Source organism: Podarcis bocagei (genome assembly GCF_964188305.1).
Source record: "Podarcis bocagei genome assembly, chromosome: 2".
Classification (NCBI taxonomy): domain Eukaryota; kingdom Metazoa; phylum Chordata; class Lepidosauria; order Squamata; family Lacertidae; genus Podarcis; species Podarcis bocagei.
The window spans coordinates 33193878-33219277 of NC_138126.1; the positions used below are offsets into that span (position 1 = coordinate 33193878).

The 25400-nt window shown below is 44.4% G+C and overlaps 1 protein-coding gene across 1 annotated transcript in view; it reads right to left on the reverse strand.

Moving 5' to 3' along the window:
* Nucleotides 1–715: 715 nt before the first annotated feature.
* Nucleotides 716–25400, reverse strand: part of TAFA4 (TAFA chemokine like family member 4) — a 128696-nt gene continuing 104011 nt past the window's right edge. Inside the window, exons 4-6 of the mRNA XM_081184387.1 lie at nucleotides 19864–20019; nucleotides 6118–6242; nucleotides 716–1264 (exon numbers count right to left, since the gene is read on the reverse strand). Coding sequence (XP_081040513.1) covers nucleotides 1253–1264; nucleotides 6118–6242; nucleotides 19864–20019 — 293 coding nt within the window. The 3' untranslated portion in view covers nucleotides 716–1252. The remainder of the gene's footprint in view (nucleotides 1265–6117; nucleotides 6243–19863; nucleotides 20020–25400) is intronic.

A 25400-nucleotide genomic window follows, 5' to 3' on the forward strand; every position in this document is an offset into this window, starting at 1 on the left:
CCACAATGTCGCAGCAGCCAAGTCAATGCCACTAGGAAGAGCCGTCCTACCCAGATGCAGCAAAGCACCAATGCACAGTATTCTAGAGCAGCACAAAACTTAAGATGCTAAGGCCTCACCCTAAAGACTTTCTTGATGCTCCAGAGCCATCTATACAAGTACATGACAAGTGACAGTTAAGAGATTAGAAGGAAACTCATACAGCAGTAGTATAGCGTGCTTCATTTTCTCCTTTGCCCTATACATTTTGATGCGGGAAAGAATCTAATTGTGCCTGTGGGGTGTGCAGTTCCAGTGTCTTTGACCTTTGTACTCCAGGCTGGCAGGGAGCTTCATCCCTCAGTCCTGCGCCATTGCACAATGCCAACAGGGTTCACTGCAGAGATGACCTAGTGAGCTAGCTAGCCCTACCATCCATTGGTGGAGCTGTCTTAGAGCAAAATGGTACCAGACTTGCTTAAGACGCATCTCACATTTGTACGTAGGAGAATGTGAAGCCGTGACCCAAATGTTCATTGACTTGGGTGAAAATACCAATTTAATGGCTCCATTTTCTTTCAGTTTCTGGCAGCAAAGCAGCAACGGTTTCTATTCTGCTGGACAGAATTCTCTGGCGTGCTAAAATCTATCTACTTTTCGAATGAGTGTTTCCATTACTGTCCCTAACACTGAACAAATGGAGGGAAAACATAATTGCACACACTATAACAGAATATGAAGATTGGCAAGGGGTACATATTTATTAAACATCATGACTGACTTCCCTACTTTGTTTGATACTTAGTAAATCGCAGGTAAAAATATATTGAAGCGGCTGTTCTAAGAGCAATTCGATTGTCTTCCCTATCATTTTCATGGCGAGGCTCCTTCATCTGAATTACCCTTGGTTTTTAACCTCACCATTCCTGCCAAGTAATTTGAACCAAGGTTTCAGGATTTACAAAGTCATGAATAAAAGTCCTGGAGATCTCTGTTGCACTTTGGAAGGAGTTCTGGTTACAGATGTTCATCTTGAGCATGAAAGGGCTAGACTCGGAGCTTCTGTCTTTAAAATGTATTCCATTCTTTGTAAGAAAGTCATAGACTGAGAAGTGTGGTCTCCTTGTTAAAAAGGGGGCACTGCTCAAGTTTGTGCCAGCTGTTTTGAAAAGTTGGCAGTCCAGACTTGATCCTTTTTTTCACAAAATGAACGTCTCTGGGCAATGGAGCTGTAAATCCCATCGGTCCAACTTTGGCACATGTTTACATTTTGCTACCGTGTTACCTGCAAACAAAGAAAAAGAAGAAAGTGACAATTGTGTATAAATAGTTTGATAGTGGCAAATACTGGCAGGAGGAGATGGATTCTCCAGAGATTTCATAAATTCCCACACGTTCAGGGTTTCAACTGCTGACCTGTACTTGCTAGATTATGCACATTTCTGAGCACTGTAAGCATTCTACAGTGGAAAGAGGAATAGAGAAAGGAGGGAGCTGCTTTGGGGAAGCAAGTCAGTATTAACAGCCAATTGGTGACAGCTTTTTCTATGTATGACCACAGACGACCACAGCACCTGGAGACAATCAGTCAGGTCATATATCCACAGCCGTGACCACAGGAGAAATGAGTGCTGGGAAGAGCACAGAAAGAAGAAGCACCATGGTACACCCACATCAGCACAACTGGATGCCTTCATCTGCCCCAGCTGCAACAAAACATGTCTCTCTACAGCCACAGCAGGCACTGTAACTCTCCAATGATTTGGCTTCATCCCCGGAGGCACACTCTTCCATTGTCTCCCAGGACAGATGGATGTGTGGGAGTCATAGCCACGGTAAAGGCTTGTAATATTGCAGGGTGCCCCTTGACCTCGGCTGACCAGCACTCTGAGCTTTACAATGCATTGAAATTTATTGACCTTATAAGGAGTTATGTTCCCCCCCTCTGGGCAGTGTAACCTTATATGGTTTGGGGGTGGGTTAAAGCCATGACCAGGTGAGGTAACGTGAGAGATTGGAATGCAGCCATGCGGCTGGGGAGAACAAAGAGTAATAAAAGGACTGGAGGGAGAGGAGAAGTCTGAAATGAGCTGCCCTCCGTCCATGGAAATATTGCTGGCTCTCTGTGTCTTTATTTTATGCTAAAAAGCACCATTTGTAACGGCTGGCTCCGACATGGATGCCGACAATTTGTTTTTTCTATGCATTGCAGCAATTGCACAGATTGCACGGATATTTGTTCAAATAAAACAATTCTTTTTTTATTGGTTTTTATTAGGGGTTTTTGTGTGTGTGTGTAACAATGCAAACAGATAAACAGGGAAAGGCACACCTATTGTCAGGAGTTCAGCCTACACTCAAGTAGGATGCTGGTAGAGACACATGCCCGACTCGCATGTTCCCTCCCTCCTGGTCGATCGTTCGGGAGCTTCATAAGCTTTCTTCAGCCCAAACATCACAGCGACTGATGCCAACTGATACCGTCACACTTAGAGATCCACAGAGTTTGCGCACTCTGCGTGACAGACCTCAGCAACTCAGCTTTTTGGCTAATCTACTTTATTTACATATAAACACACAGAGAGCACTGCCACATGGCTCCCTCTCTCTCTAGCATCAGACAGCAAAGAGAAAAAGAACAAAGGACAACAGTCCCACTTCATGGAACACAGTAACACAAACATCCTGTCTCCGTCACTTCCCACTTTGTGGAGTCAAAACATACACCGTCACGTGAAAACAAAAATCCTATGACTGCAATCATGGAGCAGGAATTCTAACACCTATTGCCTCCACTTTCAGTTCATAGTCTTTTTCACAGTTTGCTTATGTTTGGTGAGAGACATTTTTGTCATATACATCTTGCAGTTGGGGAAAAGGTAAGGGGGGGGGAGAGATGGGAATGTTGTTCTTTCGTTCTATTGCCTATTCTTAACGTCAGAGGGTTGTGTCAGAATGTTTGTGTATTTATTTATTTTTATCGATATTGCGAGGTTAGGGATTCCCAAGCTTGGTTGGTTGTGCTTAGTTGATTGTGATGTGGCTTATTTGTGTGAGGAAGGCAGGCTAGGGTGTTGGGTCAGGTTAGCCATATTGATTTGTATGCTGTTGGAGGGGATAGGCCATTGCTCTGTTGTGCTGTATGTATGTACTAAAGTGGAACCACACTGAGGTCAAGGCATCCTCCATAGCATGTCCCCTTGCTAGTTCCAATAAAACAATTCTGACCCCATTTTTGCATTTCCCATCCGTGAACACAGTTTATTAACTATTGCACCGAATCTTCAAACTGGTTAAAAAAAAAATAATAATTCAACGTCCTGAAATCATTATCACAAAATTTGCGGTGATTTGCAGTCAGATGCCACAAACCAACCAGAGCCATCACGTACTTCACTGGACATAAGAGTCTTAAAATGAAATTCACCACAAATGTTTCTCTGGAGGAACAGAAAGAACGTCCAGGCTCCAACCCCAGGAAGGGTCGGAAAGACATTTTGGAGGAGGAGCCCAACAACCCACTGGTGACCCAAGACCATTCACTATCCTGTTGGTACTGTTGGATCTGTACCCAGGCACCAATGAATGACCTCCATCTCAAACTCCACCTTCTGCTGAATCCCAGCTAGTGCATTGCCACATTAATCCCATTGCAGTTGTAGATCCCCCAGACACTCCCCAAGGTCCTCCTTGGGGATATGAAACACCATGCAGGTCTTCATCTACTACCTGTTATCCACTATCTACAACCTGCCATTGGTTGTTCTGTACCCCAGGTCAGTTTCCTGATACTTTGCTCAACATGGGGAGCCTCCACAAGCACAGACCAGCTCTCCACTTCAGACACCCTCCTTTGTGTGGGAGCACTCATCCCTGCTGCCTCCCCCTTGCATGCTTATTCAACCCATTCAGGAAACACCTGGAGAAGGTTGCTGTCTCTCTACTACCAATGCCGCAACCTTGTTTTGGAAGTGCAGTTTTGACAAGTTCTGGCTGAGATCAACCTGGCTGAGATCAACAGCTCATTTAGAACCAGCAGCTGGCCTAGTGAAGTAATAAATGTATCAATAAACTGGCTAACTTTATACCATTATATATTTAAGCTATGTACTAGACACCAGTATTCAGCGTCTGCAGTACCGTCCTTTATCATTTTTAGAGAGAGAGAGAAACTATTTATGACTGCCCATAACCCAAATGAATTTACTGTTATGGAAATCTTATTCCTACACAGAACTAAAACATGGTATACAGTGCTGGGCATTTTTGCTTGGATTGACAGCAACATTTTAATGAATCTAGAATGATGATGATAATAAAGACCTTATATTGCTTCATGGTGACTTGGGGAATTGTTTCCTTCTTTAACTTGCAGAAGTGCCATGTACAGTGGCTGTACTTTGGGGAGTCAAAAGTAAAATCAAAATTTTATATTTCTCTTCCCCTCCTCCCCCCTCCCCAAAGCTGGAGCCTCTATACGCTAGATACATGAGTTCACACTATAAAAGGTGGCTTTTGAGCCTTATCTGGATATCCCTTGCCCTTGCTTTTTCACTCCACAAAAGTATACTCCACAAGATAACAAGAAAATGGAAAAGGCCTCTTATCAAATTAAAGATGCTTGCAGCACCTTTGGGTGCAATGCTAACCCATTAAGATCAAAGTAAGCGTTGCCACTGACTTCGATGGGATGTGGATTGCACTCTTGGGGAATCTCTTCTTTGAAGAGGGGAGTTAATAGCTTGTTACTTTAATGAGGCAAAGCCAGTTTAGGGCACTCCTGGGTGCTAATTCAGCACAGTAGTTGATCTCAAATGTGTGCAGAGGCCTAAATCTGAACTGGAAAGTTCCCTATGCCATGTCTGTGTTCCATACTCCACACATGTGAAGAAGAACAGTTCCTGCTCATTGTCAACCTAAGCTCTGCTGAGTCCTGTACCCCCCCCCAACTGCCCCGGAATGGCTCTACATAGACTTCCAGTAGTTTCTGGTCACCTGTTCCTTCCTTATTCCTTTCTCTCTGTGAGCAGGTGCACTGCTGGATGTTTCTCATGATCAAGAATACAGCTGCTTCTGTGCTCCTGTACCTTCTATCATCATTTGTGCTGTGTTGGTTGTTCCCAGGGCTTTTGTATGTGTAAAACAGCTAGAGGGTGCAATGTGCTGGAAGTGAAACAGCAGAGATCATTCAGTGTGTGGTTTAAGGGTTAATTCTGTTAATTTAAGGTGTTGCAAAGCAACTAGAGAAAGTGGCATGGTCTTTGGTGAGAGCAAGTGTGGTGTAGTGGTTAAGAGCAGTGGACTTGTAATCTGGTGAACCGGGTTCGCTTCCCCACTCCTCCACATGCACCTTGAGCTAGTCACACTTCTTTGACGTCTCTCAGCCCCACTCACCTCACAGAGTGTTTGTTGTGGGGGAGGAAAGGAAAGGAGAATGTTAGCCACTTTGAGACTCCTTAGGGTAGTGATAAAGCGGGATATCAAATCCAAACTCCTCCTCCTTCTTTGGTGAGGTAGTATGTACTCTGACAGACTGCCAAGCTTTGAGGGAGTTTTCTTGGGGAAGTTTAGTTGAATTGAATCCTGCTCTCAACAAGCCTTGTCAGAAAAGCAAAACCCCTCTGGGTTTTTTTCTGCTCAGCAGATATATTCCGTTTTGTTCGGTAAATGTTTATTTTTCTCACTCGACTCCCATCTGCATTATTCAAGTGCCTCTGCTAACAACAGCAGGTTGATGAAGGCTACTCTAGCATGACTCCAAAACAGAACCCAAAAGATGACCACACTGTTAAAGATATAACTTTAATATGCATAAAATGCTATGTTTGACTGCATTGTATTTAAAATGCTATGCAGAGAAGTTTGCATTAGGCACAAGAGGTTTGTCTACAGCAGATGCGGCAAGGAGAGTATTTCAAGCATATTGATGGCTCATCGCTGGAAACCCAAACTTCATTCTCAGCAGGAAGATGTCCCTGAGTGCACTCCTGTACTTGAAGCCATTCATTCCTATAGGGAAAAGCAGATTGCTCCCCTTGGCCGGGGGCATTGTTGGGGCATTGTACTGGTAAGATTTACCCATGTTATCGAATGACCTAGTATTCACTGATAGGGAATGAAAAGGGTACATGAACTTGCCTTGGTAGTTTTGACTTTGTTTCCACTGCTGCATGACCAACCTGAGTAATCTGGAAGCACTTTACAGTCTTCTCCGTCCAGGCAAGGGTTCATATGACACCACCACTTCTGGATGACAATGGCAGCTGGAAGACAAAAAGAAAATGGCTTGTTAAAGAGCAAAATGGAAAAAGTGCCATCACGTTGATTTATAAGCAAATGCCATGCCAACCGAGTAAGTTCAATTCTCATGGGAAACTGTGGTTTGATGAAACTAGAAAGGATTATATCAAGGGAAGAAGGCAGGGGCAGGAGAGAGCCAGTGTGGTGTAGTGGTTAAGAGCGGTAGTCACGTAATCTGGGAAACTGGGTTCGTGTCTCCGCTCCTCCACATGCAGCTGCTGAGTGACCTTGGGCTAGTCACACTTCTCTGAAGTCTCTCAGCCCCACTCACCTCACAGAGTGTTTGTTGTGGGGGAGGAAGGGAAAGGAGAATGTTAGCCGCTTTGAGACTCCTGAAGGGGAGTGAAAGGCGGGATATCAAATCCAAACTCTTCTTCTTCTTCTTCAAGCTGTTGCTGATCCTCCAAAGCTGACAGCATACAGCAACTGGGCAGACTGAGAACATGGCATCTGAATGCAATCATCAGTTAGCGCACTTTGCGTGACAGACCTCAGCACTAGGTCACTAAAATATTCAAGCTGAGTATATAGACCTCGCGCAAAAGTCATTCTAGGATCACTCCTCCAAAAATAGTTTCATAGATGGATCTTAACCACGTTTACTCAGAAGTAAGTCTTGCTAAAGTCAACGTAAACATACTTGCCAGGACTGAAAGCTCAGAAGCAGAAGAATGGTTTTCAAAGCAAAAGCTTGGTGTAACAAGCTAGAAATATATGGACCTTTACCAACAAAGCAGTTGAAGGTCAGACTATCAATCGCTTTTGTAAATAGGAGTAAAAGGCTTTTCTGAAAATAGGAGTCATACCTGCACGTAACATAAAATACAAATCTTACCCCAAACCACAGGAAATATAAATCCTTGACTTAACAGGTGCAACTATTTTGGGGGTGTTAAAAGGTTTTAACATTGTATATCAAAAATGTCGGAAATTGATACTTTTTGTAAGTCACTAAAATTGCATATATAGGGACGCGGGTGGCGCTGTGGGTAAAAGCCTCAGCACCTAGGGCTTGCCGATCGAAAGGTCGGCGGTTCGAATCCCTGCGGCGGGGTGCGCTCCCGCTGCTCGGTCCCAGCGCCTGCCAACCTAGCAGTTCGAAAGCACCCCTGGGTGCAAGTAGATAAATAGGTACCGCTTACCAGCGGGAAGGTAAACGGCGTTCCGTGTGCTGCGCTGGCTCGCCAGATGCAGCTTTGTCACGCTGGCCACGTGACCCGGAAGTGTCTCCGGACAGCGCTGGCCCACGGCCTATAGAGTGAGATGGGCGCACAAACCCCAGAGTCTGTCAAGACTGGCCCGTTCGGGCAGGGGTACCTTTACCTTTACTAAAATTGCATATATTGCTTTAACTGTTTTTATATATGTAGCTGTCTTATATAAATGAAATTAATAATAATGATAGCAGACAGCAATCCTAGTCCTACCACCTGACTAAGCACAGAGTCAGCTGAACCCAAGGACCATGCCAGCTCTGCCACACCTTGTAAAACCCCAAATTCAGCACTTTCTTAGCAATGAGTCTCAGTGGAATGGGCTAATCAGGATCCCTCCTTATGCAGAGGAGGTCTCTTCACGTACATTGCTTCTCGTGCTTGTCAAATGTGTGACTAGTGGGTTCACGAACAGGGAACGTGGCAGGAACGATGCAGAAGGCTAGCCCATGTGGCGCCATGACCTTCTCGCACATTATTTTAATGTGTGTGGGAGGGGTAGTCTGAACCCCTTCTACTGTTATCTCAGCCAATTAAGTATCACCTTGCGATTGTGACACTGGTGCTGTGCTAATCACATTCTTGCGTCTGGGATGGAGAATCTGTGGCCCTCCAGGTGTGGCTGGACTTCAACTCCCATCATGCCTCGCCAATGTGGCAAATGTTCAGGGATTATGGGTGATGCAGTTTAGCAACATCTGAGGAGCCACAGGTTCCCCAATCCCTGGGTCTGCATGGTGGTGCCTGAGGGCTGTCTCCATTGCCAGAACCATTAGACCAGGGGTAGGCAACCTAAGGCCTGGGGGCTGGATGCAGCCCAATCGCCTTCTCAATCCGGCCCACAGACAGTCCGGGAATCAGCGTGTTTTTACATGAGTAGAATGTGTCCTTTTATTTAAAATGCATCTCTGGGTTATTTGTGAGGCAAAAGAATTTGTTCATCCCCCCCAAAAAAAAATAGTCTGGCCCACCACATGGTCTGAGGGACAGTGGACCGGCCCACGGCTGAAAAAGGTTGCTGACCCCTGCACTAGACTAATGCTTCTGCTGTTACTGCACACCATTGTTGGTTTCTTTTGCCTGCCAGAAACATAAGACATGGCAAGACAAAGTGTGTAGGCCTGTTTGTCTGTGTTCCATCTCACACAAAGCCTTTCCATTTCTTTTCCTCTGCAGGTGGTGGTGGGGAGATGTATTCGTTGCCACCAGAACCAGCCTGAAATTCCCTATTTTGGTGTGCATCCATTGACCAGCCCAGGAAGCACTAACCCAGCTGGACTGGCAATGGAGGTTATTCTGCTCATATGGTACCACATCTCTAATTTTATTTCTAAGCTATTATGAGAACCATTGTTGGCCACTGGACATTTTATAAAGAACAAAATAAGTAAGTAATAAAATATTCTGAACAGAGATTTTAGTAAGATACGTCTCTTTCTTTTAAGTAATGCTGCTGTATGCCCATGATGCATTCCTGCATAATATTAGGATGCTTAAGAGTGCAATCCTGTGCACTTTTACTCAAGTATGTTTCCTTGTGTTGAGCTTCAGCCGAAATCCATTTAACTTCAATGAGATTCAAGCAGCCTCTGTACATGATTGCTGGCAAAGACAGTTGCCCTTCATCAGTCTTCTCTTTCATTTTCATAATGTGATCATTAGTATTTTCATTTTTTTTTTCCTGTGCAGGGAGACCCCATAAAGCGTATTTATACATCCCTTATTAGATTTGATTCAGTGGGTGCAATTCATCAATTCATATGAAATTACTTTACAAATTTAAATTGAATTTCAAGCTAAAATATGGAAATAAATGTTAATTCTGTTATCTAACATGATTTTACTGTGTATAGCTGATTAAGGTGACAATCCAAAATCCACTGACCTGGAAGTCTGTCCCACTGAGTTTAGTGGGACTTATTTCTGGGTAGACATACATAGATTCTTTACTCTACAGTAGCATACCAAACCACAATTCTTACATGTAAAGGACAAAACAAACTATTATCTCACAGGGTGCCCCCCCTATAAATTATGTAACAGCAGGTTGGCAGTGGTAAATTCAGTAGCTTTTGATACTGATTCAATTATTTCATTTCTGCTATGCATTTTCAATGTGGGTAACAGGCGTGTCTTTGGTTGGGAGTCTATCATTATGTATTGTAATTTTGTTACCTGAAGTTTCATTTAATAAAATATGCATACAATCTACCAGATCATAATATAATGCTACCAGCAAATATTTATTCCAGTTCCTTAGTTGGCTGCTACTTAAGTTTTTGTAGCTTTATGCTTAGGTTGCCTTTATGAAACTGTTTAAATGTTGCGATCGTTTTGAATGATATTTGTGTCTGAGAAGTTATTGCAAGCTCCTTTGTTAGGGCTTGCTACAAAACTGGGAATCTAAATCTGGAACATACCTTGTGAGGGTATCCACTCTGTTTTAAATAAACAATAAATAAACAATTTCTCTTGAATGACTTCTTTTGCTGATCTCCCAGATGCCACAAACATCTAATTTTCCAGGAGCAGGTTCTCTCATCCTAGGTACCATGGCTTATGCAAACAGCTACTGGTTTAGCAGTGCAGTCCTAAACAATGCCTACTCAGAAGTAAGTCCTGTTCGGAGGTTCTAGCTGGGGAGCACAGCTATTGCATACCCTTGACTGAAGAAGAAGAGGAGGAGGAGGAGGAGGAGGAAGAGGAGTTTGGATTTGATATCCCGCTTTATCACTACCCAAAGCAGTCTCAAAGCAGCTAACATTCTCCTTTCCCTTCCTCCCCCCACAACAAACACTCTGTGAGGTGAGTGAGGTTGAGAGACTTCAGAGAAGTGTGACTAGTCCAAGGTCACCCAGCAGCTGCATGTGGAAGAGCGGAGGCGTGAACCCGGTTCACCAGATTACGAGTCTACCGCTCTTAACCACTACACCACACTGGCTCTCAACGGTACACTCCTTCTATCTGTGGTGGTCGTCCTCTTCCACCAAGCATGCAGCTTCGGGAGGGACACACATGGAGCAGTGAGGAAGGGGACACCCGCCTAGCCAGCCAGATCAGCCGAATCAACCCAGATGTGGAAGCCACTCGCAGCATTTGAGGAATTTCAGTAATAGTTGCAAGTTAGACATGAGAGTTAAGATATATATTAAGAAAAACTTAAATTATGATGAAAGTGCGTATTGGCAATAAGTAATATAAAATTGAAATAAGGACTAGACGGGAGGTCGGGTCTATAGTGCTAAGACCAATTTATGTTTTATTGTTTGTTAAGAAAATTTTGTGTTTATTGTTATTCTTGTGTGTAATTTTGTATTTGTGTTTTCCTTTTTATGTATCAATCAATAAATAAAAAAATAAAAAAGAAGTAAGTCCTCTTGAGATCAGCATAGCATATTCCCAGCTATAGGACTGCAGGCTAAATTGTGTGTGTGTGTGTTTTCTTTCACAGCTAGAAACACACTAAGGATAACATCTGTTGTCACTTTTTTTTGTCAGGGAATCCCAATGGGGTTTAGAACTACTCTTGTCTCGCTAGCAGTGTTCAGAGAAGCTCTCCTAATTACGGTTTTCTAAGGAATGAAGATATCAGAAGGCTGCTTTCGTTTTGACAAAAGACTACATCTTGAAGGCAAAGATTTACCAGTATTCTGGGATTAAATCCTCTGGCTTTCTCTAGTTCCCTAGATGCAACAGAAGTTTTCTTTAAAAGCAACTATTGTTAGTGCAGAGTGTACCACCCTTCAAAGTCCTTTGGCACACGGAATACTTCAGCTTGGGAAGATTTACTCACAGCCACATTTTACACACTGGGAGAAGGCAGTTACACAAGGCTTATTAATGCTTTATCTTCTCGTAGCGGCTGCCAGCCAAGTTCCAGGTACTAACCCGAGAGTGTTTATTCCCACAAAAGAGAAGGGGGGGGGGGAATAAAGCCAAATCCCTTGATGATCGCTTTAAAGTCAAGTGTTTGCCGCTTGTTTAAGTAACACAGAAGAGGTTGACCTTTAATGAAACACAATAGTGTGTGGCTCTGTTGGACTCCTGCAACTGCAGCGCAAAGGCAGTTAAAAGCTGCTGCGATCCCTTCCCTTTCTGTTAAATGTTTTATTCTCCCTTTTCATTTGCAACGCTGCTTCCAGAGCTCAGCAGATCGATACATCTGTGGGTCAGCCGGTGGGGAGGAGAAGCATGAGCCAGGCCCATTTCTGGAGACTCAAGGAGCCCCTAGGAAGCGGAAAGGGGTAGGTCCACCTATAAGGAGCTCGGAGACAGTGGCGTGTCCTGTTCCACTGCTCGGACAATGCTTTCGCCTGCCCTTCTTTCCCATATTTTGTAGCTTGCAAGATTCTGGCCTGTTTTCAATCCACAGGAGAGCGTGGCCAGAGAGTAGACTGAGACCTGTAATGGGAAAGAGATGCCGTAGACCCCAGCATCTTTAGAGGGGGTGAAGAATTCCTTCCGAGAAGCAGATCAATAGGGCCTGCCAGCAGTTTCAAACTACCCCCAATTTTTCATCTGTTCTCTTTGTTCCTTGCTATCCTTTTTCTTTTAATGAGCTGCTTTTACTTCCATCACTATCTACATTTCGTAGCTGAACTGGGGAACGGCAAAGTGCTGCACCAACATCAATTAAGCCTTGCAACATGATGACTATTATTAGACCCATTTCACAAATGAGATAGTTCTTAAGGAAAGACTCGATGGATAAGGCTGGTGTTTCACTTATTTATGGCACGCAAGGATTTGGGCCGGATGGATTTCAAATTTTAATTACTGTTTGTGTTTGTTCCTGGTGAGTGCTATTAGTGCCTGACAATCTACTAAAACAAAGTTTCCTATCCTATTTAAATCAAAACAGTGCAAATCTCTTTGGTTGTAACCAAAGTTTGTCCAGCTTAGGCATTTATGGCCTGTTTGAATCCATGAATTCCTTGAGAGCTTACAAACTGGATTTTGAACCCTTGCCAATCCTGCAGGTAGTTCAGCCATAGACACCTTCAGATGAAACTTTATTTTGATCTGGATTCAGGCTCAGTTTGGGGAAGGGAGAGGAACAGGATGAGTGTGATACTGCTCACTGCCCTTGATCTCTCAACAACGATGGAGACGTTTAACCACAGGACCTTCCTGGTCCATCTCTGCAAGTTGGGGACACTTTTTTAAGGTGCTCACTCTTATTTATATGAGTATTGGGTGCTTGTGCCTCTGCACCCTGGCAGGGTGCTGGATTTAGGGCAGTGCAGGCAGTTCCGCTGCACAGGGCTCTGAGCCGAGTGGACGCAAAGTTGAGAAGATCCATAACTGAGAAAATCCATTTGGTGATGCCAGATTTTGGCCTTGCACAGGATGGCATACTACAAAAGATGACCAAAGTCCGCCCCTGCCACAGGGCATGATTTTGTCCCCAATGCTAGTTAATGTCCTTACAAAGCCCGCAAAGGCAGTCATTAGGAGATTAGGAGCATAGTTTCACCAGTATCCTGATGACACCCAGCTCTATTTATCTGTAACATCTGAATCAGGAGACACCATGCATATCCTAAACTGGTGCCTAGCAGTTCAAAAGCACATCAAAGTGCAAGTAGATGAATAGGTACCACTCCGGGGGGAAGATAAACGGCATTTCCATACGCCGCTCTTGTTTCACCAGAAGCGGCTTAGTCATGCTGGCCACATGACCCGTAAAAACTGTCTGCGAACAAACGCCAGCTCCCTCGGCCAGTAAAGCAAGATGAGCGCCGCAACCCCAGAGTCATTCGCGACTGGACTTAACTGTCAGGGGTCCTTTACCTTTTTAACTGTAGCTATGGGTTAGATCAGGGTGAAACCTGACAAGTCAGAGACCCTATGGATGGTTGGTTCCCAGGTCTATGAATTGCATTGTTCATCTGCCCTGGATAGTGTTGGACTCTCTCTGAAGGACCAGGTGTATCACTCAGGTGTGCTTCTAGAGAAGCGGTTCTCAACCTGTGGGTCCCCAGATGTTGTTGGACTACAACTCCCATCATCCCTAGCTAGCAAGGCCAGAGCTCAGGGATGATGGGAGTTGTAGTCCAACAACATCTGGCGACTCACAGGTTGAGAACCGCTGTTCTAGAGCCATGTCGCTAGAAGCCCAGGTAACCTCAGTGGCTTTGGAGCACCCATTACCACCAGCTATCATAGTTTCTAAGATGACTTCTCCACCCAAAGCCTGTGAACCCTGCATATTGGGGACATTCCAGGTGTTTCCACTGCCATATATGAAAAAGCATGACTATAGCCTACATTTATTGATAGAGAGAGAGAGTAAAATGAAATCATTCCAAAGAAGCCAAACAGCTATGTTTTTCTTTTTTAAAAAAAAATCATTTACAAAATAGGTTCAAGTTACACAGTGCAAATCGGGGGTCGGATAAGCTCTTTGAAAGGGAAATGAATAATGAAAGTCTTTCATGATACTGAAAATAATTAGTTACACAAGTGGGGCCAGGCGGAGACAAGCTTAATTAAAAACCTCCTTCAGGCTTCTGCAGCATGGAGGCCTCCAGAGGGTTGGGTTAGATCACAAAAAAATAAAAAATAAAAAATTGCAAACTGTAAATGGACATGCATGGGTTTCTGCCCTAAAGTACCTGAATAAATTACCTCAGCGCTTACAGTATAAATAAAGTATGCTAAGCCATCACACTACAGGGGGAAATACAGGGGTGTCTGCTTTTATACCTCTGGTTCTTGCATCCATAATGCTTTCCTTATTAAAATCTAAAGTACAGGCACCAAACTGTTTCAGCAAGGATTTGTTTTGACAAAATAGATGTAATGTCCAGTTTACCTCTGCAATTAGGATATCGTCACAAAAGCCAAGAGCTCTACCTTTCCTACGCTGATGCATATTTTAGTAAATATCTATTTACTGTCCACCATAAAGTCCTGCTTTAGTGTTGCAGGGAACATGGCATAAAATGTGCAGGCATTGCCTAGCATTCAGCGCTCGCGCGCGCACACGCACACACACACATATATAATGTATATTGAGTAATTAAATCTGAGTTGCATGCACACATAATACGGTATGAAAAATGTAAGCATCAAGGCAAATCTAATCTCTAAATAAAAGAAGAGGCTATGTGGCATAGAGAATATGTAAATATCTGAAGAAAGTCTTTAAATAGCAAACGCTTGGGCAGCTCATGAAAAACATTTCTCCCACCCAACACCTGAGTAGCGTACTCATGCAATTTTTTGTAGGTGCAGGGAGGAGTTCTAGACTGCCAAGGAAGCACCATACTACCTTGGTTACAGCCACATCCACAGCGCTCAGAGACGCCATGCCATCCATTATGGCTTGATGCCATAGTGAACAGTGGACATGTTAAAGAAGGTCTCCACCATTTATTGGTATCCAGCCTTATGCACTGCGACATCACCATATTCCATATTGTAGGAGAATCATTAGCATAGCTGTCAACTTTTCCCTTTTCTTGTGAGGAATCCTATTCGGAATAAGGGAATTTCCCTTTAAAAAAGGGAAATGTTGACAGCTATGATCATTGCCAAAAGGCTGGAGAAGCCTATGGCACTGGATAGCACAACATAATACAGTGAGGTCACATGGGAGTACATGGTAGAGGACCCAGGTGGGTCTATCAGGTGCAGAAGCTCTCCAGCTGCCCCCTAATAACTCTATAATTTTACCTCTGTTCTCATGGCTACGGGGGTTTCTTCACAAGAGGTTTCCCCACAAGAGGCTGGGTTAGATCATCAGATAAATATAAGACTTCCACTTACACACATCAACCTTTTCCCTGTCCCTCCCCTTCAAGAAGCCCATCTATTGTGCGGTTATATCCAACTAGCGCAACCTCCAAGGTTGAAGGGTGGAAGCAATGGCAGGAGACAAAAAGACACGCCCCAAACACAGCTGGGGATTTATTGCAAAAGGCTGGGACAAACAGCTTTCCAAAGAACATACAAGGCAGGCAAGAGGAAGTACTTACAGTGGTACCTTGGGCTACATACACTTCAGGTTACATACACTTCAGGTTACATACACTTCAGGTTACAGACTCCACTAACCCAGAAATATTACCTCAGGTTAAGAACTTTGCTTCAGGATGAGAACAGAAATCATGCTCCGGCGGCACGGCGGCAGCAGGAGGGCCCCATTAGCTAAAGTGGTGCTTCAGGTTAGGTACAGTTTCAGGTTAAGAACGGAGCTCCGGAATGAATTAAGTACGTAACCAGAGGTACCACTGTACTTATTCATGTATCACATAGTTGAAAATATGGAACTGACTACTGCAAGGTGGTGTGACGGCTACCAATTTGGACTGCTTAAAAGTGTTCAGGAAGTCACGTAGGAAGCAGAAACAGGGCATCCTGCCATAATTCCCCAAGCGTGAGAGCACATACACGGCACCCCACCCGGGGAGTGACCAAGGGGGCAGCAATAGACATCTGCAGAGGCAGTTTAGCAAGTCAGATGATTCCGAAAGCCCATCTTCAGACAAGACCAAGGCAAGGATATGTAAAGAGTTTTATTGTTCTTTTGGTGATGGGTACTTAAGAGGTGTTGGGAAAGGTGTCTGATAAAGTGACCTAATGTTGAACTTCTGTAACCATTGTATACCTCTCCCCATTTGTGACATGCTAGTGATGTAGTGATGATGTATCAATTATGCTGCTCAAAGTTCTAGCTACAGTCAGGTAGCCGTGTTGGTCTGCCGTAGTCGAAACAAAATAAAAAAATTCCTTCCAGAAGCACCTTAGAGACCAATTAAGTTTGTTACTGGTATGAGCTTTCGTGTGCATGAACACTTCTGATGTATCTGAAGAAGTGTGCATGCACATGAAAGCTCATACCAATAACAAACTTAGCTGCTCAAAGTGTATTCTGGGGGAAAGAGGGAAGTTTTAAAAGAGGATGTCACCCCATGCTTGGGGTTCTTACTCCTGTGGGGACCTGTTGCGCAACAATAAAGATCATGGTCTACTGACCACTGTTTTGCTCCTAATTACTTGGCTGGAGCTTCCTTCTTTTACTGACCACATGGACCTGCAGGGGACTTGCACCCCGACGAGCTGGGCTGTTGAGTAGTCTCTCACCCCGGAATTTTTCCTTAACAAAAGCTAGATTTGTTGTGATGTCTATATAAACTCCAGTACCAGATGCTGAGGAGCAAGAGTAGGAGAGGGCTACTGTGGCCATGACCTGCCTGTGGGCTTTCTATAGGCACCTGGTTGGCTGCTGGGAGAACAGAATGATGGACTAGCTGGGCCTTTCGTCTGTTCCAGCAGGCATAAGGCACAAATCACCCCTTCTCCTTTACTATTTATTTACCTGTTCTTCACTGTGAGGTCCCAGGGTGAGTTGCAACAAATAGAATATACAGTGGTACCTCAGGTTACATACGCTTCAGGTTACAGCCTCCGCTAACCCAGAAATAGTGCTTCAGGTTAAGAACTTTGCTTCAGGTTGAGAACAGAAATCGTGCTCCGGCGGCACGGTGGCAGCGGGAGGCCCCATTAGCTAAAGTGGTGCTTCAGGTTAAGAACAGTTTCAGGTTAAGTATGGACCTCCGGAACGAATTAAGTACTTAACCTGAGGTACCACTGTACAACTATTAAACAGATAAAAAATTAGCCCAGTTATAAAACATGTAAAACAGTTCTGAAATGGAACAGAGCAGCATAAATTCAATGAAGAAAATTGGCTGTGTTCAATGAAAATGCCTTTGCTGTTGAGGACCAAGGTAGAGAGGAAAAGGCATCCAGTACTCTTGGAAGTAGAGGGGACTGGATAGCTCAGTTGGTTAGAGCGTGGTGCTGATAACACCAAGGTTGCAGGCTTGATCCCCGTATGAGGCAGCTGCATATTCCTGCATTGCAGCTGGTTGGATTAGATCAGGGGTTTGCAAACTTTTTCAGCAGGGGGCTAGTCCACTGTCCCTCAGACTTTGTGGGGGGCTGGACTATATTTGGGGGGGTGAATGAATTCCTATGCCCCACAAATAACCCAGAGATGCATTTTAAATAAAAGGACACATTCTACTCATGTAAAAACACGCTGATTCAGGCCGGATTTAGAAGGCAATTGGGCAGGATCCGGCCCCCGGGCCTTAGTTTGCCTACCCATGGATTAGATCATCCTCCGAGTCCCTTCCAACTCTACAATTCTATGATTCTATGACTCCGCTCAACCTAAGCCCTTCTAGCTGACATTTCATCCCTCTGCCACACCTCCTTTCATCTGCTCCTTCCCTGTGGTCTTGTCCTGCTGGCTTCTCCTGGGCCCCAATGCTGACAAGTTTATTCCCCTCCCTCAAAATCCACTTGCCAATAATCTTGCCCCACTTATTTAGTGCAGTGAGGCATCTGCTCATCTATATTGGCTTCAAGGCACATTTGGTTTCTCTTCTGAATCAATCTGTGCAGTAATATAATTCATACATGGATTTTATGTATGTACAAATTAGTGGTGATGGTGCTATTACAGCGTTTGGGGTGTGGGGTGTTTGTTGTAAATTTCCATTTATTTATGGGTTAATTCACAGAATTAAAACGTCAGGGGAAGTTAGGAAAAACCCGGGGCTCTTTGTTATTTCGCTTTTAAAGGTCATGGTTTTGTGTGGAAAGCAATGAAAACTGAAGATAAGTCTCTTCCATGTGGATTAACAAATATGATTTCTATGTCAATATTAATTAGCGGTAAGCTATTAAAACATTGCACTCCTTTCCTTAAATGTAAATCTCACCACATTTTACATCTTAAGATTCCTTCCACTGGTGCTGACAGAAACCCTAATTAAGACTTATAGGTGCCATTTCTTAACATAAAGCTATCCCGTAAAAAGGGAAATATGCTACTGTGTAGTTGCTGGAGGGAACGGGAAGGAAAAGTGAAATATTGAGCAATTTCCTGAATCTTTTCAGCAAGCTAAATTTCAGCCATAAACATGCATTTAACCCAAGGAAGCGAACACCTTCATGTTTTCATCAAAGGGGCATGGATAGAACCGGTGCAGCAATTCTAATAATAGTTATGATATCAGGATGTTTACCTGCCCAAGCACTACTGTGATGATTACCAGCAATTATAACCAGGCTTGCATATATTCCGTTATTAGCAATAATGACATCTGTACCCAGGCAAGCAAAATTGTCTTTTTTCCTCATTTGCCTTTAGGTATCTGATCTTTTCAGAGGCTTTCGTTCTCCCATTCTTGTCACAATTGCTGCTGTTGTTTATTTATATGTTCATCATAACATCTGTTCGCTTGTGTGTGTTTTTAAAAGCTTCGCACGTGGCTTTGAGATTTAATGAAATGTGCCCTGGGATCCTACATGGAACAACTTTTGGGGTCCCTCCATCTCTCCCAGTGCCATATTTCCTCATGTAGCTGTGCTGAGAAAGAAATGCCAGTTTCACACGTAGCATGACGGCATAAATTAGTTCTAAGGGAACAAGGTCCTGGACTGAGAGGGGCAATTCGCAGAGGTACAGCTCCCAGAGCTCCCTGTGATGATGGATTGACTGTTAAACCTCTCTGGGAATTGTAGTTCTGGGAGGGAACTAGGGGTCTCCCAACAATTCTCAGACCCTTAAAAAAACTACAGTTCCCAGGATTCTTTGGAGGGAGAGTCGTGGCCTTTTAAAGTCACATCACAGCACTTTAAAAGTATGGTGTGAATGTGGCGCTGGAGTGTGTGATGTCAGGAGCATGGCTGAGAATTTACAAATTCACAGGGTGAATTAACCCTTCTTCAAAACAGGTCTACTAATGCCCCCAAAATGGATACTATTTATAGCTTGAGAGTTCTGTTTCTCATATTCCAAAAAGCACAAGTATTTATTATTATTAGTGGCAAGGGGAAATGTGTTCAGGAAAATTCCAGCATAAGGGCAAGGATAGGCCCACTCACCACACAGTTCAGCTCACTGATAACTGAACTATAGCCCTGATCTGATTTTGGTTGAGACTACCCTCATAGCGTAGTTAACCTTTGGGTTGACCTGCCCTTGCTTGGCACAAGAAAACCTGTGTCATGAGGATGACCTGCCTCTCCCTGGTAGAACAACAAAGCGAGAACTGAATTCCCTTGGTTCCAGTTCTGCTTTACAATCTTCAGTTCAAAACTACAAGAAACGGAATAAAACCGACCAAGGAATCTTCCTGGCACCAAACGGGCGAGTACATAAATTAAGGAGATTAATTGCACCATGATTCAGGCACATACTCATTATCATTAACAAAGAGAAATGTGTCCAAATTTAACAAAGGGGAGGATTATTATTATTTTTCCAGACAGCAGGAAATCAAAACCATCAAGGAGATTTGGGGGGGTTTTCTAAGCCGGTGTGACAAATGGGGCCGAAGCTGCTTACCTTCGACGCAGGAGGGCTGTGCTCTTGTTGTGCCAGCCACCTGACCCGGGAAGCAGGAGCACTTGACCGTCTGCGACCGCTCTTCAATCCTGTTCTTGTTGCAGCACCGATGCACTGCCACCACTTCGCAGGTCCCTTGCTTAACTTGGTGGTGGCCTGTTGACAACAAAGGGACGTTCTGCTGAGCCAACTGCAGTTGGTTACCTTGTTTGCTTATTTATTTGGAGAAGTTATACACTACTTTTCACCTCTGGGACCAATTATCAAAGCAGTTTACATGGAAAATGCAGTGCAGCACACTGAGTGGGGTCCCGTGAAGCCACTGTGGAAGCAGAACAACTTCAGCTCATTCAACTTCCTCCCTGCCCAGCCTATCTGCTCTGCAGCTTCCCTCAACCCTCCGGAGAAGACTTTGGGAGGTAGGGGGAATGCAGGGAAAGGGGAAATGTCACAGCGTGAGCAGACATCATTCTGCTCATGCAGTGACTCTTGGATTTAAGCCACCATAATCAATAAAATCCAGTTATTTAAACCAAACTGGGGTGGGGTGGGAATACATAGTCAAAATCAGAACAGCAAGAATGGGAGGAAAAGGTGTTGGTAAACAACTTTGTTTTTCACTTCCAGAGGAAGCCATCCAACATATGGGACTCTCTGGATCTCTGTTGGAGTAGGCATAGAGTAGGCGAAAAAACTCCCCCCACACCTCCCCCAAAAAAATCAGTTTAGTGACAAATTCTAGGCAATCTTATCACAGCCACGCCCACGCTGACACTCTCAGATCTCTTTTTGACAACCAACAAAACCATTCATAGGAGCAATGTGACTGGAATTCATGGCACAACCCCCATCCCTAACCTCACAGCATTGAACAGCCATGCATCTCCTCAGAAGTAAGTCCCACTGAGTTCAGTGGTAGGAATGTATTCTAAAACATCATATTAAACTGATGTCTGGCTAGGTTAAGCCAAAAGCATTGCTTGCTTTTGTTTTGTTGCGGGGGCGTCAAATAGAAGCACTTCCTATCTTAGGTGCAAGGAAGTTCTCCATTACTGCAGCCTCCTTCCAAATTTGTTACTAGTTAGTCTTGCTAGCATCCTGGAGTTGTTCGGGTAAGTGCACCGCTGGATAACTGGCAATGTCCTTTGTTGGGTTTTTATTCTTGCCTTTCATTACACAGAACAAAATGTCAAGGCCCCCTAACTGTCTGCTCGCCAAAGGAAACCGTAATGAGAGCTAAGTACTTAAGGCTGCATCCCTATACCCACTCAGCTGAAAGTGAACTCCAAAGTACTTATTTCTGAATATCCATTCATAGGAGTGCGTAATAAGCACTGAAAGCCTGAAAGCCTGCTCAGACTTACCTGGGAACAAGCTTCAATGAAATCAATGGAACTTACTTCTACATAGGCATGTATAGGAATCCAGAGTAGTGGAATGTACATGCACTGGGCTTATCTACATTTCTGCTTGTCCCGTGACTAGACAGCATGAGCCCAATGTATTGCCAATGCCTCTGTGTTGTTTCTTAATGGCCATAACTTGGTCAGGTTGTTTTTGCATAAGCTAGCTCAGGAACGCTTCTGTAGTTGGTATTTCTCTTTTCACGTTCCAAATAATCAAACTCCTATCATTTATTAATTTCTAGGGTTATTAATTTCTAGGGGGGGAATTCCCCCCACAATCTACAACATCTTATCTTAACTTATTAGTGCGGGTGGCGCTGTGGGTTAAACCACAGAGCCTAGGGCTTGCCGATCAGAAGGTTGGTGGTTCGAATCCCCGCGATGGGGTGAGCTCCCGTTGCTCGGTCCCTGCTCCTGCCAACCTAGCAGTTCGAAAGCACATCAAAGTGCAAGTAGATAAATAGGTACCACTCCGGCGGGAAGGTAAACGGCGTTTCCGTGCGCTGCTCTGGTTCGCCAAAAGCAGCTTAGTCATGCTGGCCACATGACCCAGAAGCTGTACGCCGGCTCCCTCGGCCAATAAAGCGAGATGAGCGGAGCAACCCCAGAGTCGGTCATGACTGGACCTAATGGTCAGGGGTCCCTTTACCTTTACTATAACACTAATATTAATCGTATGGCAGGGGAGGGAAACAACTTGCCCAAAATAATGCAAGGCCGTGCCATTCTGGGATTTAAACAGAGATCCAAGGCCAAGCCACTGGGATCCTCTGCCTCTATAACTTCCATATCTGTAATAAGGTGTGATCTGTTAACTGGCATGCAGACCAAGGTTGGTGGGCTGAAAGCTACGCAAGGGGAAATGTAGGCAAATCACACTGAATAATGTACTTTTTAAAAATGTAAGATTTTATTCTACCCTCCCCTGCCCCCACTGTACTTTTAAACAAAATATGCTACAGCTGCGAGATGCATAATGCATTTTACAGGAAGTTGGGAAAACGTTGATCACAGCATAAAAGTGTCTCTCACAGCCACTGTATTATGTTTATTGGCAGGCTGTGTGTTTTCATGGAAGCGCCTGATACCTAAGTAATAGCAGTAAAAGGGCTCCATTGGGAAACAGAGGCACTCATTGTAAGTTGAGAAATGAATAAGAAGAGATCACGGCTGCATCCTTCTCTGTTCCAAAAGATCAATCCCTAAAATCTTCCAGCGAACACTATCAAGCGTTAATAAACAGAAGATTAAAATTGTGCAAACAACAACATGACTATCAAGAATGGATGTTATTATGGAGACTGGAGACTATTCTGTTAGGCAGATGGCTTTCTCATAGTCAAGGATGACTGGCTGATGTTTCCTCAATAGGAGCTAATGGAAGGAGATATTTCCTTGATTCCTGAAAAGTAAGAGTTCTTCTTTCAAGTTTTTAGGCTGTAATTCCCAGTTAGGGACTCCTACCTTGAAGTGAACAATCCTCTGTTTGAAAGAGTTCTTTATTTGAAGGATTGACCAAGGCAAATCTGGTTTAAAGGTCAATAACCATAAGGGGGGGGGGAGAGAGAGAGCTTGGAAGTTCCCCCATCAACACCTAGAAAGTGGACTTAATGGGAACACAGGCCATCTGCTCACATTCTTCCGTAGTATGGAGTGATGTAATGTGTTTCTATTTAAATTACAGTAATTGCTTTGAAATTTTAATCAAGACATATACAAGCATATACAAATTTTATGAAAACCTGTGTCCTCTTTTGTCCTATTTTGGCGAAGCATTTCAATTTGTGGGAGAGGGTGATTGATGCGGAAGTGGCCACTCTATCATCATTGGAATTTGGAAAAGTGGCACCCTCCAGTTTAGTGGATGGGGCAGAGAAAGTCTGAAGGAGGTTGCATGTCGGCTTCCAAGAGAGAATCAGAGACAGGGAGTTTTATAGCAGTGAGCTGGCTTTAGCTGCAGCGCCTTCAAGGTTGCTGCCTGCTTTTAGAATTCCGCTTGCTTCTAGTAGAAAAAAATCTGTTTATATTAAGTAGGTGGTGCTGTGCTCTAAACCACTGAGCCTTGGGCTTGCTGGTCAGTGGTTTGAATCCCTGCAAAGGGGTGAGCTCCCGTTGCTCAGTCCCAGCTCCTTCCAACCTAGCAGTTCAAAAGCATGCCAAAAAGTGCAAGTAGATAAATAGGTACCACTCCAGCGGAAAGGTAAACAGCGTTTCCGTGCGCTGCTCTGGTTTTGCCAGATGCGGCTTAGTCATGCTGGCCACATGACCCAGAAAAACTGCCCTCCGGACAAACACCGGCTCTCTTGGCCTGAAAGTGAGATGAGCGCCGCAACCCCAGAGTCGTTCGTGACTGAACTTAACTGTCAGGGGTCCCTTTAATAATACCCCGCCCATCTGGCTGAGTTTCCCCAGCCACTCTGGGCGGCTTTACCTTTAGATGTTGCTACAACCCAATGAAGTTTGCAGCATTCCAAAGGCAACTAAACTTATTAGAGTGCCCCTGGGATGCCACCACTGAGGAAAGTGAGGAACACATAACAATATTAGCCACCACACCACCCCCATTTATGCACATTCTCACACGTGACCACATATATGCGGCCCTGGGGGGGGGAATAAATAGAATCATGTCAGGAAGTGGTGGGAGAGAGCTGGAGAGTCCTCATGGCTCATGCGGAGACTCTCCCCGAGCCCCAAGAGGACGTCACTGAGGGTGGAGGAAGCCCCAAGGAGACCAGAGGCGCAGTGGGGTTTGTTTGGGCTGCTCAGCCTCCCTGCTAAACTGCTGACATGTGAGATAATGTAGGAGCAGTTGCTTTTCTGCACTGCCTCCAGCAATCTCCAGACCTTAAATTCTATATATTTTGGTCTGGACTGGAGAGACAGCTGGAGAGCAGAGAAAAATAGGTATTTAGAGGCTTTACACAATTCCGCTTATGCACACAGGGGCCCGGGATGTAACCCTCACATAAGTGGGGGGACGCCTGTACTTAAAGAAAAAGAAACATTGAGAGCCTCTGGTCCTAATGACCCTCAAAATCCATGAGGACCTCCAGATACTTAAAAAGGGTATGAAAATATAATTACAATGAAACATTAGTGCTGCCTAGATTAGAAGATCTTACACAGTATCATGTATCAGTTTTGGAATATCCTATTTAAGTGGAACTGATTTCATTGTTAGAGATTATCCATACATCTATATTTGTGCTTGTTGTGATGTTATGATAGCGGCCTGCTTGCTAAGCAGCGTAACACACAAGGCAGGAACTAGCATGGCACCACTGTGGCAACTTGAACAAACTGGGCTGTATATCTTCTTTCACCGACTTCTCTAAAATTGTATTTTACTTCTCATATGAACCACAGCTTCTAACATACGAACTGGGTCTTAGTGTGCTTGTGATATGATATGGGGCGGGGGTGTCAGTCTGGATGAAATCCTGGATCCAGACCTTGTGATCCTGTATCTGAGGGTAGAGTGTAAAAGGAGAAGCTTGTCAAACCAGTTCCTTCCTCCAGGTAATGGCTTGGCTGACCTGTTAAGTGCTCATCAGGATATCAAAGAATGAACTAAGTGCTGGTGCTCTCCAGGAAAGATGGGAGTCACTACCCCCCCCCACTGTCCTCACTTGGCTGGAGGCTGAGGGATCCTATGTAGAAGAACAATAAATAGCCAGAGTTGCTGCTAGGTGTGGTCCTTAAAGCAGTGATGTGTTTGCTCTGTGCTGGAATTGGGGAAGCAAGATCCATGGGGTTGTTAATGCCGTTCGCATTATGCTCAGGTGGTATACTGTTGTTGGCATCCATCTGTCTCAAGAGACAATGGAATGTACCTCTGGAGTTGAAGTCAAACTGGTGTGTTAGCAGCACCGAAGTAACCTCTCCGGTACACAATCCTGGGCAGTGTGTGTGGAGGTCCCGGGCTGCCCAGTCGACAAGACAATCTCAGCCTTACTGATGTAGTCCTAAGGAAAGCAGAGCAATACGTTTGGCGCCAGCTTGGCTGCAGGAGTTGCTGGAAGGAGCCGACTCCTTAGCCCTTTCTTTTCCTGAAGATATCCCACAAGACGGCAGAGGTTTAGGATCAAAGTCTTCCTTCTCCTAGATGGGATACCCTACCAGGTTGAC